This window comes from Oncorhynchus tshawytscha, linkage group LG07, assembly GCF_018296145.1.
Source record: "Oncorhynchus tshawytscha isolate Ot180627B linkage group LG07, Otsh_v2.0, whole genome shotgun sequence".
NCBI lineage: Eukaryota > Metazoa > Chordata > Actinopteri > Salmoniformes > Salmonidae > Oncorhynchus > Oncorhynchus tshawytscha.
The window spans coordinates 46,806,382-46,827,645 of NC_056435.1; the positions used below are offsets into that span (position 1 = coordinate 46,806,382).

Here is a 21,264-nt window from a genome sequence, read left to right on the forward strand (position 1 = left end):
TGCTGGAAAATGCATGAGAGGAAACTAAGTTGACACCAAACTTTCAATAAATGAATGGGCAAAACATGCCATTCTGCCATAGGTTATGCTCTGCTTCTACATATAGATGATTCCCAACACCTTTGTCTCCGACCTCTGGTCTTCAGATGTCTGACGAACATCACAGAGAATATGATACCTGTTCAACATCTAGACATCAGTGTAGTATTGTTGTGATAAAACCATATGCACACCACAGATTGATTTGGTTTATGTCCCACATGCTGTTTGTACCTGAGGTTTGTACCAAGCCTTTGCCTAGACTCGAGAGACGGCTAACGGGCGCTGTTCCTCCTGACGTTGTTGTTCAGAAAAATCGTCCCTGCTTAATACATGAATCATTCTTTCCCAATGATGTGTATAAGTATATATGTGTTTGTATACATAATTGTTATTTCCCTTCCTTAAAGAAAATCACCGAAAGCAGTGTTTCCACTTGTCACTGATGCCAGATCAGTGATTATTTCAAGACTAAATTAAATATTGTAGCGACCCTGGGTTTATAAGCGCGGAAATCGACTCTCCCGCACGAGCATGCTTTTGATTCACAGTCGATAGCGCGCCGGACCTCGGGCTAGAAGGTCGAGGATTCGTGACCTGCTCCCTGCCTGTTTCATTACAATATTGAAGAACACAGTCACATATGATAGTCTGTTTACAAACTTCAATTATCTGGAAGAAGTTTGTTTTTTTCCCTCGCCAAATTGACTGCTGTTTTGAAACATGCATATATTTAAAAAAACATTCCATATATTTGTTTTTCTGCTCGCGCTGTCGTTATGCGGAAAGAGTGCCACTCTCGTTGCTATGCGGCGCCGAGACTGTAGCACTGTTACCAGGGAGGGAGGCAGTAACATGGGTGTATTCATTCGTCCGATTTCGTTGAAAAACGGTTGGTTCCTCAAGTAAACGGTAACAACCCTAACGGAAGCAAACGGAACTAAACGTGGAGGGACCTACCTGAAATTGTTGAAATATTAACTCTTGTTTTCGAAGCAAAACGTTTTGTAACAGAATCCGACTAATGAATACACTCCTGGTCGCGTTGTATGACGGGAGTGTGGCGCCTAGCATAGGCTTCGTCGTGCGGCTATGTCAACGATTTGGTTTGTAATCGAAAATGAAGATACTACACGACTGGCTATCCTATTTCCTTTTTATTGTGACAATTGCTCAATTGATTGCACTTAGTTATACATCAAACCAAGTTGAATAGCGTGAGATTGTTTTTACGTGGTAAGGTGAAGTCGGAGTGGGGGGGCGGGGCAGAGTGGCTAGTCGGGGGCGGCGGATGAGTTCGGAGCATTGCCCGTCGTCGCCGCAGCAGAAGGAAAGGGTCAAGCCAGCATTGGACAAACGTGAACAAGGGGAGATAACATCGAAAACCGTGAAGGATCAAGGCGGCATGGTGAGTTTGGGCCCTGTGCTAAATTAGCACTCCCTCCCCCTCGAATCTCCCAAGGGCAGGCCCCCATGAAACTAACGTAATCGTAATGTTGCAACCTAGTTAGTTAGCTAAGTTACTGCAATTCACCCGTTGGCTGTATAGACTGGTTCTTCCGCGTGCTACTTCGGTGTTAGTCTGGCCTGTAACTACGCATTAAGACTTAGTTTGTCGACAGGTGTTTGTTAACTTAACGTTAGCAAGCCAGGTCGACTAATAGTTAACCAACGTAAAATAGCAAACGTTTGCTAACGAGGTTAGCTCACGTACGTTAGTCAACGTTAGCTAGATAGTTTTGTAACGAGTATCCGTATGAATTAATAATTTAATGTGAATTTCCGGCAGAATAGACGCTTTTTGGCGTATTGCTGCCTTTCTCAGTTCGGAATGTGCATTCCACATTGTGACAAACACAAAAATAAAGGGGAAACTTAAATTGCACCATCTTACTCTGCGCCAATACACTATCCCATTCCAATACTTGGCCCTAAAGGATCCTACACCAGTCCGTCGGTCTGGGAGGATGGAACCCCTTCTCTCAACTTCCTGTAGGTCTTCTGCACTAAAAGCTCTCACATATTTCTCTGCTGCTGCAACTAACATATATTCTGTGATTTTCACTCCATACGTGCGTGCAGTGCATCACCATGGCTGTAAACGCAATAAATACAATAGGGATGCACAATATATCGGTAAGGATATCGGAATCCGGAATCCTATTAGGTACAAATATCGGCATCGGCCCAATGTCTAGTTTAACGCTGATGTGCAAAACCGATGTCAAAGCTTAAGTGCATACCTTTAAATGTAGATAAATGACAGCACAAAAAATACAGTGCTACATGTGTAACACAGCATTCTTAACCTAGCCCACAATGTCTGCTGTGTGGATCTATTTTGAAGTTTCAAAGGAAGATAACAAAAAGGCCATATGCAATGTTTGTGCTGCTATTATTTCCAGAGGAGGGGAGAAAGTGAAAACTTTAAATACCACAAACCTGATTACTCATTTATAAGTGCATCACCCCCAGAAGTTCAGCAACTACTTAGAACAAAAGCAGAAAAAAAACTAAGCACATACTTCCAACAACTAAAGAAGTGCAAGTCAAACAGTCATTTGAATGAGTAAAAAAAATCTGATTCAACTCCAAGCTGAAATCTATTAACGCCAAGATAATGGAATTCATTGCCATTGACAATCAACCGTTCTCTGTTCGTGGAGGATGTTGGCTTTCGCTAACTGGTTGAGCACCTCGAGCCCCGGTACACACTACCAAGTAGGTGCTATTTTTCAGATGTTGCCCTACTGGAATTACACAGTATTGTTAAAACACACATCCATGAACTACTTTCTATGGGCATCACTGCTATTAGCTTCACGACTGACATTTGGACCAGCGATGTCAGCCCCATGAGCATGCAGAGTATGACAGCACAGTGGGTCTAAGAGGATTTCGTACTGAGGAAAGCTGTATTGCATGCTCAAGAATGTGCTGGTTCTCATACCGCTGCTGCCATATTTGAGAACATGTTTGAAACATGAACACAATCCTAGCTCCGTTCAAACAACTGGCTCGAGAAATAAGCTCATCAACTGGGTCTGCAGCAGATGTGATACCCTTTGTCATGGCATTGAAAAGCCTGCTCAACAAAACTGCAGAGACAGACCGTGGGGTTAATTCTTGCAAAAGTACCCGACTGGAGGCTGTGAACAAGTGATTCGGAGGCATTCTCTCAGAGCCTCTTTACTGTGTCGCCACCATGCTCGATGCTAGGTACAAGGGCCGCTATTTCAATGCAGACAAGAAATAGGGTTTACGTGAAATGTTAGACACAGCTGGACAAGATGGAAACGGTCACAGTGACAGTGCGCACCGAGGACGAGGACCCACGTCAGAAGAGGCCACGGACCAGACAGCTGAAACATCACTGCTTGACATCTATGATGAAATCCTGGTTGAGAATGAAACGACTGAACAACATAACAGCACAGCAAGTAAGTGAAATAAATAGGTTTTTGATGATGTTTTACTGATAATGGGGACATGCGTAAATGCCAACAAAATAACTTTTTGTGTGTGTTTAAACTATTTAACTGTACTAGAATGCTTAAAAGGCTGCTAAAATTTTATATATCTGTTGTCTGTATCAGTTTTTTTGTCAAGGAAAATATGAGATATCGGTATCGGCCCAAAATTTCCTATCGGTGCATCCCTAAAATCCAATCTTAATACACTGAACAAAAATATATAAAAGCAACATGTTAAGTGCTGGTCCCATGTGTCATGAGCTGAAATAAAATATCCCAGAAATGTTCCATATGCACTAAAAGCTTATTCATCTAAAATGTAGTGCACAATTTTAGTTACATGCCAAGATCAACCATCCACCTGATAGGTATGGCATATCAAGAAGCTTTTTAAACAGCATGATCATTACACAGGTGCACCTTGTGCTGGGGACAATAAAAGGCCACACTTTAAATGTGTAGTTTTGTCACACAACACAATGCCATAGATGTTTTGAGGAAGTGTGCAATTGACATGCTGACTTAAGGAGTGTCCACCAGAGCTGTTGCCAGATAATTGAATGTTAATTTCTTTATACCATAAGTCGCCTCCAACTTTGTTTTAGAGAATGTTGCATTACGTCCAAACAGCCTCACATTCGCAAACCATGTGAAACCACAACAGTCCAGGACCACCACGATCAGCCTCTTCTAGAGGTCGACCAATTATGATTTTTTTTTCCCCCCCAACACCAATACCGATTATTGGAGGACCAAAAAAAAGCTGATACCGATGAATTGGCCAATTTAATAAAATAAAATGTATTTATAATAATGACAATTACAACAATACTGAATAAACACTTATTTTAACTTAATATAATACATCAATAAAAATCAATTTAGCCTCAAATAAATAATGAAATATGTTCAATTTGGTTTAGATAATGCAAAAACAAAGTGTTGTAGAAGAAAGTAAAAGTGCAATATGTGCCATGTAAAAAAAAAAAGCTAACGTTTAAGTTCCTTGCTCAGAACATGAGAACGTATGAAAGCTGGTGGTTCCTTTTAACATGAGACTTCAATATTCCAAGGTAAGAGGTTTTAGGTTGTAGTTAATATAGTATGTATAGGACTATTTCTCTCTACCATTTTGTATTTCATATACCTTTTGACTATTGGATGTTCTTATAGGCACTTTAGTATTGCCAGTGTAACAGTATAGCTTCCGTCCCTCACCTCGCTTGTACCAGGAACACATCGACAACAGCCACCCTCGAGGGATTGTTACCCATCGCTCCCTTGCAGAGCAAGGGGAACAACTACTCCCAAGTCTCAGAGCGAGTGACGTTTGAAACGCTATTAGCATGCATCCCGCTAACTAGCTAGCCGTTTCACATCGGTTACACTAGCTTAATCTCGGGAGTTGATAGGCTTGAAGTCATAAATAGCGCAATGCTTGAAGCACAGGGACGACGCACAAAAGTGCTGTTTGAATTCATTCTTACGAGCCTGCTGCTGCCTACCACCGCTCAGTCAGACTGCTCTGTCAAATCATAGACTTAATTATAACATAATAACACACAGAAATACGAGCCTTTGGTCATTAATATGATCGAATCCGGAAGCTATCATTTTGAAAAAAACAGAACGTTTATTATTTCAGTGAAATACGGAACAGTTCGGTATTTTATGTAATGGGTGGCATCCCTAAGTCTACATATTGCTGTTACATTGCACAACCTTCAATATTATGTCATAATTACGTAAAATTCTGGCAAATTAGTTCGCAACGAGCCAGGCGGCCCAAACTGTTGCATATACCCTGACTCTGTGTGCAATGAACGCAAGAGAAGTGAGAATTTCACCTGGTTAATATTGCCTGCTAACTTGGATTTCTTTTAGCTAAATATGCAGGTTAATAAATATATACTTCTGTGTATTGATTTTAATAAAGGCATTGGTGTTTATCCCCCTGCGTTGCATCGATTTACATGCAACACAGGACACGCTAGATAAACTAGTAATATCATCAACCATGTGTAGTTAACTTGTGATTTTGATTAATTGGTTGTTTTTTATAAGAAAAGTTTAATGCTAGCTAGCAACTTACCTTGGCTTCTTGCTGCATTCGCGTAACAGGCAGGCTCCTCGTGGAGTGGAATGAGAGGCATGTGGTTAGAGCGTTGGACTAGTTAACTGTAAGGTTGCAAGATTGAATCCCCGAGCTGACAAGGTACAAATCTGTTGTTCTTCCCCTGACCAAGGCAGTTAACCCACCGTTCCTAGGCCGTCAGTGAAAATAAGAATGTGTTCTTAACTGACTTGCCTAGTTAAATAAAGCTATAAAAAATAAACCGCCAAATCGGTTTCCAGAAACACTGATTTCCAATTGTTATGAAAACATGAAATCGGCCCTAATTATTCAGCCATTCCGATTAATTGGTCGACCTCTAGCCTCTTCACCTGCGGGATCGTCTGAGACAAGCCACCCGAACAGCTGATGAAAATGTGGTTAATCACAACTGTAGAATTTCTGCACAAACTGTCAAACTGTCTCAGGAAGCTCATCTCAGCTCGTTGTCCTCACCAGGGACTTAACCTGACTGCATTTTGCCGCTGTAACCGACTTCAGTGGGCAAATGCTCACCTTCGATGGCCACTGGCATGCTGGAGAAGTGTGGTCTGCACAGATGAATCCTGTTTTCAACTGTACTGGGCAGACGGCATGTATGGTGTTGTGTGAGCGAGTGGTTTTCTGATGTCAACATTGTGAACAGACAACCCCACCATGGGGCAAATGGTGGTCACACCAGACACTAGGCTTATCACGATACCAACATTTTACAAATAATACGATACCAGGCCAAGTATTAGTATTGCAATACCATGGTGGAAAATATAGTGGCCTAGCATCCTGTTAGCCCCATCCCCCTGGATGCTTGTTCGTGTTTTCTAAATATTCTCCAAAGACCTGTCACTGAAATGGACTTTTACTCAATACAACACATTTAACTCTCCACTGTTCAGTGTATAATAGAATACTGCATAGAATGACTGACTGATTTCTCATATTTGCCAAGACCGAGCCTACCTGTTATTTGGCTGGAGGAATGGAAGTAATGTACATCAGTAGAGGCTCATAATCAAACTAGGGATGTTAACGGTTAACCGTTAATCTGTTAGCCACCGAAAATACATTTGACCGGTCATGCTTATCGGTCCATAGGTTAATTTGCATAATTTTGTTGAATGAAAATGCAGCGTGTCTGTTTTTATTTCGTTGTCATGAATTTTATTTATCAAACGCACACGGCATACAGAGCCTAGTTTGAGGTGCGGAGTAGTCTACCACCTGTCAGACAGCGCAAGAGTAGCTCCTCAAAAAGCCTGTAGGCTACTGGAGTGAAACCTGCTTTTGTACGCCCAGTCATTGCGCAACAAATAATTCTAAATGCAGTCGCATGTTAACTTTGGTGGCCAGAATTAATAAGGAGCTATTTTTATTTTTCTGCCAATTGCATTTGGGAAAATGTTTGAAAATCACATTTTATTAGCTGCTTCATTACAGGAATTACATGTTCAATTATAGCCTTTTGAGAGGAAGAGGCGACGCGAGAGGTTTCTCTCGCCAAAATAAGTCCAATGCGTTTCTATGGGCTTATTTTGGTCCTAAGCTTGTTAGGGCAGAAACATAAGCATCTTGTCATTATATGCGGATCTCAGAAAGTATTTTCTGTTGGTCACGTCATTTTACTGTTAGTATTGTTTGTTAATGTTTTGCTGACCGGTTGATTGGCGTCAGTTAGTCGGCAGTAAAACGGACTAACAATTTGTCTCCCAACATCAAACACACAAAAATTGTTGGATAACGTTCCACATATTCCGCTCCAGCCATTACCGTGAGCCCATCCTCCCCAATTAAGGTGCCACCAACCACCTGTGATATACATGCATGTCATTGTGTCAGTAACACGGAACAAAAACTGGCTGTGCGCAAATTGATTTTGTCCCCCTACACCAAACGCGATCACGACACGCAGGTTAAAATATCAAAACAAACTCTGAACCAATGACATTAATTTGGGGACAGGTCGGAAAGCATTAAACATGTAAGGCAATTTAGCTAGATCACTTGCTAGCTAATTTGTCCTATTTAGCTAGCTTGCTGTTGCTAGCAAATTTGTCCTGGGATATAAACATTGAGTTGTTATTTTACCTAAAATGCACAAGGTCCTCTACTCCTACAATTAATCCACACACAAAACGGTCAACCGAATCGTTTCTAGTCATCTCTCCTCCCAGGCTTTTCATCGTTTAACTTATATGGTGATTGGCATCTACACTTTCATAGTATTACCACGACAACTGGCAAAACAATTCGTTTTTCAATCACCCACGTGGGTACCTACTTCTATAAACCAATGAGGAGATGGGAGAGGCAGGACTTGCAGCGTGATCTGGTGGGCTGTATCACCGCCTGGTACGGCAACTGCTCCGCCCACAACCGTAAGGCTCTCCAGAGGGTAGTGAGGTCTGCACAACGCATCACCGGGGGCAAACTACCTGCCCTCCAGGACACCTACACCACCCGATGTTACAGGAAGGCCATAAAGATCATCAAGGACATCAACCACCCGAGCCACTGCTTGTTCACCCCGCTATCATCCAGAAGGCGAGGTCAGTACAGGTGCATCAAAGCTGGGACCGAGAGACTGGAAAAACAGCTTCTATCTCAAGGCCATCAGACTGTTAAACAGCCACCACTAACATTGAGTGGCTGCTGTCAACACACTGACACTGACTCAACTCCAGCCACTTTAATAATGGGAATTGATGGGAAATGATGTAAATATATAAACAATGCTACCTTATATAATGTTACTTACCCTACATTATTCATCTCATATGCATATGTATATACTGTACTCTATATCATCGACTGCATCCTTATGTAATACATGTATCACTAGCCACTTTAACTATGCCACTTTGTTTACATACTCATCTCATATGTATATACTGTACTCGATACCATCTACTGTATCTTGCCTATGCTGCTCTGTACCATCACTCATTCATATATCCTTATGTACATATTCTTTATCCCCTTACACTGTGTATAAGACAGTAGTTTTGGAATTGTTAGTTAGATTACTTGTTGGTTATTACTGCATTGTCGGAACTAGAAGCACAAGCATTTCGCTACACTCGCATTAACATCTGCTAACCATGTGTATGTGACAAATGAAATTGGATTTGATTTAAAATATTTTCTGTGCAATAATTCAGTCATATCTGATTAATTTTAAAGTTACGTTTGCAGTATCTTCATCCATTTCCCAATTGTTGCATTTACTACAATTGTTTTCAAACCGTAACAATTTTGATGACTGTTGCATGTGTGTAATGGAGGTGATTCAGTGAACTGCACTCATGTGATGAGTATCCTTGCCTCTGAGACCTAAAGACTTGTTTTGTCTCCCTGAACTAACAATCTTGCAGGTGATCCAGGTTCAAAACCCCACTTGGTCACAGTAGTACAGTGACTAAGGTGATCAAATGGGGGTGTAGTCTGACCAGTTGGTTCAGTGAACCACATTCCCGTGATGAGTAACCTTGCCTGAGACCTTCAGACTTGTTGGCTCTCCAAGCTAATGCTTAGGCTTCAGTTCAGCGGGCTAAGAACTGTGGCTCACAGATGGTGGCCCTGACTCAGATCAGGGGTGTGTTCATTAGTCAGATACTGCAACAAAAACAAGTTACATTTTTATTGGACAAGTTCAGTTAGGTCCCCGTTTGGTTCAGTTTGGTTCCTAGAGTAAACTGTTATCATTGCAAAACGTTTTGCAACAGAATCTGACATAAATACACCCCAGAATCCGTTCAAACCTTCTTTCCCTCGTGTTTCGATTACCTCGGACATAACGGATACTATTTAAGTGGGACCTTTTTGTTTTCCTGACCTCCACCAAAGCTGTCAAAAATGTTCTTATTTTATTTCCTCATGATCGGCAATGATTTTTGTTTTATGTTATTCGGTTTACAAGTGTGCAGCGTATACATAATGCTGGAGCGGCCTGTATGCCCGTCGCCATGTGCTCTCTTTTGTCGTACTATCCGCAGAGGGAAGGCTTCAGAACCGGAAGAGTTGAACGATGGTTTTGACTGACGCGACGCTTCGACCAATTGCGAGAATGTCTTTGACGTATTGTCGGTGGGGGGAAATGTGTGAATGAGAGGCGATGCACAAAAGTGTGTCTGTACATGTGACGACTTGGGAGAGGCGGAGTCTAATGGAGTACGATAACCAATGAGCAATCCGTTTAGGCCTCATGAGAGCGCCTTCCCTGTAGCATGCTGTCCTCTTGTGAATTGTACGGTGTTATCGAGTTCCATCCATTTTACATTTATCTTCTTAAAAGTGACCAAAATCGTGAATTAGCTGGCTACATCCATTGAATCGGGTAGCTAGCGAGTCAGTACCACATTGGGAGGAAGACAATGTTGTTATTTGTTGAGGTATGTTTGGTTTGTACTATTAGCTATACATTCTAGTCTAAAGTTCGGTTTATGGAAGAAATTTTATGGCGCTTTAGGAAGCCACGGGGACCGTTGCATGCGTGTCAATAGCGCTGAAATAATGACGTTAATCAAACGTTGCAATCGGTGAATATGCTTTCGTTCATTGGTGAGCATGCAAAGGGGAAAAAAACTTTAATAAATTGAGCTGTAGCTAGCTAGTTGGCTACATGTAATGTTTTTACAATCTAGAGCTAAGGGGCAAGAACGTGTGTGTAGGTCTGGCTGATGGGACGTGATATAACGCCTCCTTAAATTCACTTATCAGTCACCGATATGTTAATGAATTACGATGTTTTTTCTTAGCCTAGTTACAACACGTGTGTACCATGTAAATGAACAAACATAGTTGTCAGTTTAACTATTCATATTGTATCTAACTAGGTTGGGAGTTTAGACAGATATGTTTAGATGCCCAGGACTCCAGTCAGTGTAGTGACCACTGAGTAGTTGATGCTACCTAATCTGATTAGTCGTTACAAAGGCTTGACTATTTTAAACATCAAGTAGTTGCATATGACGGGTTGAAGCTCCAGTATGTACAATTTATCAGTGTACTCAAGTTCATTCATTAGCTGGAAGACAAATGCATCCCAGACATTTTACTCCACAAAAAAAGACATATCGTGGAAATGTAATATTTAGCCTATGTTTTTCACAAATGTGTGTTATTGCCACATCTTTGCCACACACTATTTTATTCCACTATGGCGGCATTTCAATTAGAGGTGAATGCTGTAACGTGCAAATATTTGATATGGGCTTTCTTGTGCTTTGCATTGGTGTCTGACTTTCAATTCAAGGTGAAAGGTGTAATTTGAATCTCAGCAAATTTGATCTGGTCTAGAATTAAACATCAGCATGCATTCATGGCTGATTCATTGAGGTGTTTGAAATGGAAACATGGCTGTTAATGATAATGAAAATCTGATGGAGGGCATTTAACATTTAGCCTGTTAAGCAGCGTTCATAACATATCACTCTCCAAATGGACTTCATCAGCGTAGGGTTGATTGATGTTAATGGTATATGATAATGTATTTGACAGCATTGGATGTTTTGAAAATGCCGCAATATTGGAATATGAATCCATGATCTCTAAATAAGCATTTGACAGAAAAACCTACAGGAGCCTAAAGCTGTTTCTGTATTTTGTCACACAGGTCACCACAAAGGGAGCAGGGCTAAACCCCAATGCCAAAGTCTGGCAGGAGATCCCTGTGCCCCAGAGCCAAGTCCCAGAGGACGGCACGGAGGGCACCCACTGGCTAGAGACTACCCCCACTTCTGCTGATGTCACTGAGGGTAAATGCCAATCCCAATGCACCGCTGGAGTTTTTATATACCTACATTCACACACAGGCCTAACTAGATCTTCATCACAGACATAGATAAGATATTCGCTTGGTGTTTTAAATGGAATTGATGCACATTTTCTTCGAAATTCTACATGTGTTAAGCATGTGGTTTAGGGCACTTGATTAGCGGAGTTGAGTGCACAGTTGCCTTCTTAGAAGGACCGTTAATCCAGGCCTGAGATCATCCTAACCCTGATCTGTGGATGGACCGAAAATAAATCACTGTTATTAGTCTGTGGAATACATAGCCTCCCAGGTTCAAACTTGACAGTGTTTCTTTCCCTGTCAGACTCTTATCTACCACATGACTCTACCATCTTCCTCCCAGGTTATTCAGAGGCTCCCCCAACTGAGGATAAGGGGTACGGCACGGAGTACTCAGACCCGTCGGACAATAGTGCCCGTTTACCCACAGAGGGTGTACTGAACGGCATGGATCCCCCTAAGCTGGGGTACCCCCTCTATGACTCTGTGACTGAGTCAGCAGGTCAGTAGCAGTCCTCAGGTCAGCTCTCTCTGGGTCAGAAGCTATTGATATGGCATGCTCTGATCTGGTGTTGGAGGGAATTGGCTACATGTACTGTTTTTAATTTATTTTACATTTTGGGGGTATCAAACTGGGGCTTGGGTGGTGGGCGTGGCCTTCCTGTTGGCCGCAGTGGCACATTTTTGCGTTTTTAAAGCTAATTTCCTGCAATTCTACACATTTTGCCATGGTTTATGTTATCTGAGTGACTCAAACATAATAACAGAATCAATGGGGGCCCCATGCCGTGACAAAATATTCCTGATTACATAATTTCTTAAATGTTAGATGCTGTATAGCTTTTATTTTGGTGATTGTTAGTTGTCAAAGATTATCTCATGTAAAAAAATATATAGGTCTTTATCTTTTCATAGTTGATCTGGTTTTAAACTTTACACACAGTTTTTCCATACTGAAAATTCAAACACACACACACACACACACGTACGTATGTGGACACCCCTTCCAATTAGTGGGGTTGGCTATTTCAGCCACACCCGTTGCTGACAGGTGTGTAAAATCAAGCACACAGCCATGCAATCTACATATACAAACATTGGCAGTAGAATGGCCTTACTGAAGCACTGTGACTTTCAACGTGCCACCATCATAGTTAGTTTGTCAATTTTCTGCCCAGCTAGAGCTGCCCTGGTCAACTGTAAGTGCTGCTATTGTGGAGTGGAAGCATCTAGGAGCAACAACGGCTCAGTCGCGAAGTGGTAGGCAACACAAGCTCACAGAACTGGACCGCGTAAAAATCGTATGTCCTCGGATGCAACACTCACTACCGAGTTCCAAACTGCGCCTGTAAGAAACACCAGCACAATAACTGTCGGGAAATGTGTTAACGTGGCCGAGTAGCCGCACACAAGCCGAAGATCACCATGCGCAATTCCAATCGTCGGCTGGAGTGGTGTAAAGCTTGCTGCCATTGGACTCTAGAGCAGTGGAAAGTGATTAATCACGCTTCACCATTTGGCAAAACGAGGTCCATACAGAAATGTTTTGTCGATGTGTGGAAGAACTTGACTGCCACACAGAGGCCTAACCTCACCGAACACCTTTGGGATGAATTGGAATGCCGACTGAGAGCCAGTCCTAATCGTCCACCATCAGTGCCCGACTTCACTAATGCTCTTGTGGCTGAATGGAAGCCAGTCCCCGCAGAAATGTTCCAACATCTAGTGGAAAGCCTTCCCAGAAGAGTGGAGGCTGTTATAGCAGCAAAGGGGAAACCACCTCCGTATTAATGCCCATGGTTTTGAAATGAATGTTCGACGAGCAGGTGTATATACTGTTGGTCAAGTAGTGTGTGTGAGAGCAAAATTTTATTTTGTACGTAGGCGGTCTGAAAAAACACTTAGGCAGCCCACCCAAGACTTTTCTATGCAGAAAAAACCCTGAATGGATATTGTACTGTTTATTACCGTACACACACACTGCCGTTCAAAAGTTTGGGGTCACTTAGAAATTTCCTTGTTTTTGAAAGAAAAGCAATTATTTATTTTTCTCCATTAAAATAACATAGTGTAGACATTTGTTAATGTTGTAAATGACTATTGTAGCTTGATAACGGCAGAGTTTTTAAAAGGTACATTTGCATAGGCGTACAGAGGCCCATTATCAGCAACCATCACTCCTGTTCCAATGGTACGTTGTGTTAGCTCATCCAAGTTTATCATTCTAAAAGGCTAATTGATCATTAGAAAATACTTTTGCAATTATGTTAGCACAGCTGAAAACTTGTGCTTGATTTTAAAGAAACAATAAAACTGGCCACCTTTTTTGGACTAGTTGAGTATCTGGAGCATCAGCATTTGTGAGTTCGATTACAGGCTCAAAATGACAAGAAACAAAGAACTTTCTTCTGAAACTCGTCAGTCTATTCTTGTTCTGAGAAATTAAGGCTATTCCATGTGAGAAATTGCCAAGAAACTGAATATCTCGTACAACGCTGTGAACTACTCCCTTCACAGAACAGTGCAAACTGGCTCTAACCAGAATAGAAAGCGGATTGGGAGGCCCTGGTGCACAACTGAGCAAGAGGACAAGTGCATTAGTGTCTAGTTTGAGTAACAGACGCCTCACAAGTCCTCAACTGGCAGCTTCATTAAATAGTACCCGCAGAACACCAGTCTCAATGTCAACAGTGAAGAGGCGACTCGGGATGTTTTTTTGCTTCTTTAATCAGAACAACAGTTTTCAGCTGTGCTAACATAATTGCAAAAGGGTTATCTAATGATCAATTAGCCTTTTACAATGATGAACTTGAATTTGCCAACACAGTGCCATTGGAACAGAGGAGTGATGTTTGCTGATAATGGGCCTATGTAGACATTGGATTAAAAATCTGCCATTTCCAGCTACAATAGTCATTTACAACATTAATAATGTCTACTGTATTTCTGATCAATTTGATATTTTAATGGACAAACAATTTGCTACTGGTAATGACCCTGTATTTAGCTTCCTCTCTTTAATTGTATCATTAGTTTAATGTTGAATAGTGCAGTGTTGTACAGTGAAATGCTTCACTTCCCATGTGACAAATAAAACGTTAAACTACATTTTCTCAGTTTTGCCTTTCATGAAGTATCGTCATTTAGTGTTGCCTGAATTAATTGAATATTGATTACCAATGGTATCGATCAGATGTATGTCTTTGGTAACAGTTGTTATGCACAAGGAATAAAGCTTGTAGCTTTGCAGCCTATACCCAAACAACATGAATTGTGATATGAAATTGTGTGTGCGCAGTGGAGGAACAGCAGCCCCTCTCTGAAGAGAGCCTGAGAGAGTCTCTGAAGAAACAGCTAGAGTTTTGCTTCTCAAGGTAAGTAGTGAACTGCTATTGAAGAGCCTTTTTTTTAAACGGTTGTTATAACTTATTGTTTTTGTTTTTTTTAAACCTTAACTGACTTTAGGCAAGTCAGTTAAGAACAAATTCTTATTTACAATGACAACCCACTGTTCGTAGGCAAACTGCCTTTGTTCAGGGGCAGAATGACAGAATTTTACCTTGTCAGCTCGGGGATTTGATCTAGCAACCTTTCGGTTACTGGCCCAATGTTCGAACCACTAGGCTATCTGCAGTCGGAATTCCAATGTCTCTTACTGACCTAAGCAATTCTAGATGTTGTGTGATGGTTTACAGTGCCTTGCGAAAGTATTCGGCCCCCTTGAACTTTGCGACCTTTTGCCACATTTCAGGCTTCAAACATAAAGATATAAAACTGTATTTTTTTGGGAAGAATCAACAACAAGTGGGACACAATCATGAAGTGGAACGACATTTATTGGATATTTCAAACTTTTTTAACAAACCAAAAACTGAAAAATTGGGCGTGCAAAATTATTCAGCAAGTTAATGCTTTGTAGCGCCACCTTTTGCTGCGATTACAGCTGTAAGTCGCTTGGGGTATGTCTATCAGTTTTGCACATCGAGAGACTGACATTTTTTCCCATTTCTCCTTGCAAAACAGCTCGAGCTCAGTGAGGTTGGATGGAGAGCATTTGTGAACAGCAGTTTTCAGTTCTTTCCACAGATTCTCGATTGGATTCAGGTCTGGACTTGGCCATTCTAACACCTGGATATGTTTATTTTTGAACCATTCCATTGTAGATTTTGCTTTATGTTTTGGATCATTGTCTTGTTGGAAGACAAATCTAAAATCAAATCAAATCTCTGTCCCAGTCTCAGGCCTTTTGTAGACTCCATCAGGTTTTCTTCCACAATGGTCCTGTATTTGGCTCCATCCATCTTCCCATCAATTTGAACCATCTTCCCTGTCCCTGCTGAAGAAAAGCAGGCCCAAACCATGATGCTGCCACCACCATGTTTGACAGTGGGGATGGGGTGTTCAGGGTGATGAGCTGTGTTGCTTTTGCGCCAAACATAACGTTTTGCATTGTTGCCAAAAAGTTCAATTTTGGTTTCATCTGACCAGAGCACCATCTTCCACATGTTTGGTGTGTCTCCCAGGTGGCTTGTGGCAAACTTTAAACAACACTTTTTATGGATATCTTTAAGAAATGGCTTTCTTCTTGCCACTCTTCCATAAAGGCCAGATTTGTGCAATATACGACTGATTGTTGTCCTATGGACAGAGTCTCCCACCTCAGCTGTAGATCTCTGCAGTTCATCCAGAGTGATCATGGGCCTCTTGGCTGCATCTCTGATCAGTCTTCTCCTTGTATGAGCTGAAAGTTTAGAGGTACGACCAGGCCTTGGTAGATTTGCAGTGGTCTGATACTCCTTCCATTTCAATATTATCGCTTGCACAGTGCTCCTTAGGGATGTTTAAAGCTTGGGAAATCTTTTTGTATCCAAATCCGGCTTTAAACTTCTTCACAACAGTATCTCGGACCTGCCTGGTGTGTTCCTTGTTCTTCATGATGCTCTCTGCGCTTTTAACGGACCTCTGAGACTATCACAGTGCAGGTGCATTTATACGGAGACTTGATTACACACAGGTGGATTGTATTTATCATCATTATTCATTTAGGTCAACATTGGATCATTCAGAGATCCTCACTGAACTTCTGGAGAGAGTTTGCTGCACTGAAAGTAAAGGGGCTGAATAATTTTGCACGCCCAATTTTTCAGTTTTTGAAAGAAAAAAAGTTTGAAATATCCAATAAATGTCATTCCACTTCATGATTGTGTCCCACTTGTTGTTGATTCTTCACAAAAAAATACAGTTTTATATCTTTATGTTTGAAGCCTGAAATGTGGCAAAAGGTCGCAAAGTTCAAGGGGGCCGAATACTTTCGCAAGGCACTGTATGTAATGAATCAAGCAGACCTTGGATTTGAACAAAAGCTGTACTCCCGGGGATCAGTATCGTGCTTTGAAGGACCCAGGAGCACTGTGACTGGAGGATTGTCCTCTTCATCTCTCTATAAATCGCTTCACCCTTTAACTTTCCTACTCCCTCTACACCGCTTCCAACTCTCCCTCTTTCCTCTCCATCAGTACAGTGTGACTGACCTAATGATTGAGGTCTGAGGGGAACAAGGAAAAGAAACATGGGAACATGAATCTATACCACTTTTTAGTCTCATGTTCCCAAATTTGACATTTACATTTTTTAAAATTTTTACGTTGGATAAAAGTAGAATCGGACCTTAAAAATTGTATGTCATACACTATAGTTGGAGAAAACATGGGTAAGTAATCCTGGATAAGAAGTTGCTAAATGTATAATCCCATTTAGAGAAAAAGGCTTTTTGCTTTGTTATTATGGGGTGTTGTGTGTAGGTTGAGGGGGAAAAAACAATTTAATCCAACGTAACAAAGTGGAAAACGTTAAGGGGTCTGAATACTTTCCGAATGCACTGTATGACAAAGATTAGCATCATGCATGGCTTAGCACATCGGCAATCAACATTAACAGCAGAAATCACCTGGCCAGCTCAGCTAGCAAGCTGGCTATAATGTTACCTGTTTGCAACTGGGAGGCTAGCTAGCTAACAATAGCTTGCAATGAATACAACCTTTTGATACAGTTGAGCCAATATTGTATGCACATGTAGCTAGCTTGACATTTTAACTGTAGATGCTTGTGTATGGATTATGATGATTCACAGCAGACTAAAATTTTCAAAATAATCCTTCCCACTCTGCTTTAACCAGACTGCTTTTGCCACAGAAGACAGCACTGTGTCGATACCAGCAGCTGTATTCAACACTTATTGAAAGCTGTAGCTACAACTACACTGCATGTTGTCCATGATGTAAATATTGGTAAATCTAATGATCTGTGGCTCGTTCAAATATCCGTGGTAGCAGGGCCTACCATTTGACAGAAGCCTTGAGTGACAGAACAGACTCTCGTGAATGTCCCAGTCCCCCCATTATCTCAACCAATCATGATTCTGGATTTTCTCCATGACTAAACAGCTTTCTGATTCACGTTTTTATATTTACAGTTTACGAGGTGTTTTTATTCAGGCACAGAAAGTTGACATGTTCAAAAAATAAATGCATTTAGATGGGGATAAAGGTTTCACTTTAAAATGCCTGTCCTGTGGAGTAGTAAAATGTGTCTTAAGCCCAGCTTCAAGAATCGGAGCACAAATGTATCTTAGCTCCCCATAGCATGTAACAAACATGGCTTGTTGGTTTCTCATGCCCTCTTCTGTCTTCAGAGAGAATCTGTCCAAGGATCTGTACCTGATGTCCCAGATGGATAGTGATCACTTTGTCCCCATCTGGACCATCGCCAGCATTGAGGGCATCAAGGTCCTCACTACCGACATGGACCTCATCCTGGAGGTACTACGAGGTATGAACAAAAACCCACCTCACCTTTGACCCTATAGGAGTGGGGAGAACTGTGGAAATAGCCTCCCTGGACAGGCTTATACTGTAGCCTGCTACATGACTGGTCAGAAACAAGCTTAGGTTGCAGGATTTCTACCCAAGCTAAAAATCACTTAGCACAAGTTATAGCCTCATACCAGATGTTGTGTTGACACATGGCTGGGAACGAGATTAGTGTTGGCTAGAACTGCATTGTTAGATTAATTAGTAATAGTATCGAGAAGGATTGTGGTAGTCAAACTTAAAACAATATACTTAGTCCCTACAAAATGACAAATTCCACATTTTTGTTACAGCCTGAATTCCAAATGGATAAAAAAAAATTCTCACCCAATACCCTATAATGACAAATTTTTTCAAATCTATTAAAAATTGAATGTCATTTACATAGGTGTTCACACCCCTCAGTCAACACATGTTAGAATCACCTTTGGCAGTGATTACAGCTGTGAGTCTTGCTGCGTAAGTCTCGAAGAGCTTTGCACAACTGGATTGTACAATATTTGCCCATTCTTTGAAAAATTCTTCAAGCTCTGTCAAGTTGGTTGTCGATCATTGCTAGACAGCCATTTTCAAATCTTGCCATAGATTTTCAAGGCAATTTAAGTCAACTATAACTAGGCCACGTAGGAACATTCATTGTGGTCTTGGTAAGCAACTACAGTGTATATTTGGCCTTATGTTTTAGGTTATTGTCCTGCTAGAAGGTTAATTTGTCTCCCAGTGTCTGTTAGAAAGCAGACTGAACCAGGTTTTTCGCTAGGATTTTACCCGTGCCTAGCTCTTTTTTAAAATGATTATTCTTTTTTTTTTATCCCCCCAAAAACAACTCCCTAGTCCTTGCCGGTGAAAAGCCACCACCATGCTTGAAAATATGGTGCTCAGTGACGTGTTGGATTTGCCCCAAGCATAACGCTTTGTATTCAGGACAAAGTTAATTTCTATGGATTTTTTTTGCAGTTTTACTTTAGTTCCTTATTGCAAACAGGATACATGTTTTGTAATATTTTTATTCTGTACAGGCTTCCTCCTTTTCGCTCTGTCATTTAGGTTAGTATTGTGGAGTAACTAGAATGTTGTTGATCCATCCTATTCATCATTGCCCTCTTGGTAAAATCTTTGAACGGTTTCCCCCTTCTCCGGTAACTGAGTTAGGAAGGACGCCTGTATCTTTGTAGTGGCTGGCTGTATTGATACGCCATCCAAAGCGTAATTAATAACTTCACCAGGCTCAAAGGGATATTCAATGTCTGCTTTTTTTTCTCCCATCTACCAATAGGTGCCCTTCTGTGGCATTTGAAAACCTCCCTGGTGTTTTGGTTGAATTTGTGCTTGAAATTCACTACTCAACTGAGGGACCTTGCACATCATTGTATGTGGGGTACAGAGGTTTTTGTGTGTCACTGGCCTACACACACACAATCTAAATTTCATCAATTTTAAATTCAGGCTGTAACACAACAAAATGTGGGAAAAGTCAAGGGGTGTGGATACTTTCTGAAGGCACTGTCATAGTAGTAATTAATGGGAGCAGTATTAAGTAGGTGAGAAACATGATCCATGTTAAAGTTGAGTGAGGGTTTTCAAGCACTTTGGGGTAGGTGTGCAATGAACCTGGCTTTGGGAGAAAACTCACTCAATTGAGAGCAAATAATCCTCACTGAGTTATTATTTGACAAGGCGCTAGTAAATTTGATATATTTTTGTGTGTGTGGTTTCAGCCTCGCCCATGGTGCAAGTTGACGAGATGGGGGAAAAGGTTCGGCCCAATCACAAGCGCTGCATCATCATTCTGAGGGAGGTGCCAGAGACCACACCTGTAGAGGTAACAAAATTTAGAATGAGCTTTTTTGTGTTTGAATGTTTTTTCCAGTTTACCTTCTATGTAGCCCACTGCCCTAGCACTACACAGCTGATTCAAATAACCAAGTAATCATCGAGCTTTGATTATTTTAATAAGTTGTATAGTACTTGGGCAAAAAACTAAAAATGTACCCCTTGGGGTCACTAAGACCGAGGTCGGGAAACGCTGGTGTAGCCATTTGCTCATTACATGTGAAGAATATAATTTATTTTGTTGCAGAACCTTTCTTAGAGTTCTAACTCATCTTCTCTCTATTTCCTCAGGACGTGGAGGGCCTCTTTAAGAATGAAAACTGTCCCAAGGTGATGAGTGTTGAATTTGCGGCCAACAACAACTGGTACATCACATTCCAGTCGGACACTGATGCACAGCAGGTAGCGTTGCACTTTCCACACTCTGTAGTCAGTCAGTGAAAAAGTCCTTATTCAAAGTTCACTGCATGCGTGTTGAATTTCCACATGTTTTTTTGCTATTTGTCTTCTGATATTGTATAAATGTAATTTCCTATTTGTTAGTTCAATCAAACCAACACAGTTCTGTTGATTTGATCTATACTGAACAAAAATATAATGCCACGTCAAGTGTTGGTCCCAGACATTTTCATTACGCACAAAAAGCTTTTGTCTCAAATTTGTTTACATCCCTGTTAGGAAGCATTTCTCTTTGCCAAGATAATCCATCCAACCTGACGGATGTGGCTCATTAAGAAACTGATTAAACAGCATGGTCATTACACAGGTGTACCTTGTGCTGGGGACAGTAAAAAGCCACTCTAAAATGTGCAGTTTTTGCCACACAACACAATGCCACAGATGTCTCATGTTTTGAGGGAGTGTGGAATTGACATGCTGACAGCAGGAATGTCCCCCAGTGCTCTTGCCAGAGAATTGAATGTTCATTTCTCTACCATAAGCTGCCTCCAACGTCATTTTAGATAATTTGGCAGTACGTTCAACTGGCCTTGCAACTGCAGACCACGTGTAGCCGCACCAGCCCAGGACTTTCCCATCTGGTTTCTTCACCTATAGGATAATCTGAGACAGGTCACCCGGACAGCTGATGAAACTGTGTAGTATTTCTGTCTGTAATAAAACTCATTTTGATTGGCTGGGCCTGGC

The 21,264-nt window shown here is 41.3% G+C and overlaps 1 protein-coding gene across 2 annotated transcripts in view; it reads left to right on the forward strand.

The window, feature by feature from the left end:
* The first annotated feature begins 804 nt into the window (after positions 1-804).
* The window catches only part of LOC112254653 (la-related protein 4), a 35,347-nt gene continuing 14,887 nt past the window's right edge, over positions 805-21,264 (forward strand). Inside the window, exons 1-7 of one of the 2 annotated variants that reach the window (XM_024427382.2) lie at positions 805-1,447; positions 11,237-11,378; positions 11,760-11,918; positions 14,715-14,790; positions 18,108-18,244; positions 20,004-20,107; positions 20,410-20,520. In XM_024427382.2, the coding sequence (XP_024283150.1) occupies positions 1,331-1,447; positions 11,237-11,378; positions 11,760-11,918; positions 14,715-14,790; positions 18,108-18,244; positions 20,004-20,107; positions 20,410-20,520 (846 nt within the window). In that variant the 5' untranslated portion in view covers positions 805-1,330. Of the gene's footprint in view, positions 1,448-9,829; positions 10,014-11,236; positions 11,379-11,759; positions 11,919-14,714; positions 14,791-18,107; positions 18,245-20,003; positions 20,108-20,409; positions 20,521-21,264 lie in introns of those variants that run through there. The other variant, XM_024427383.2, reaches the window with a different exon arrangement.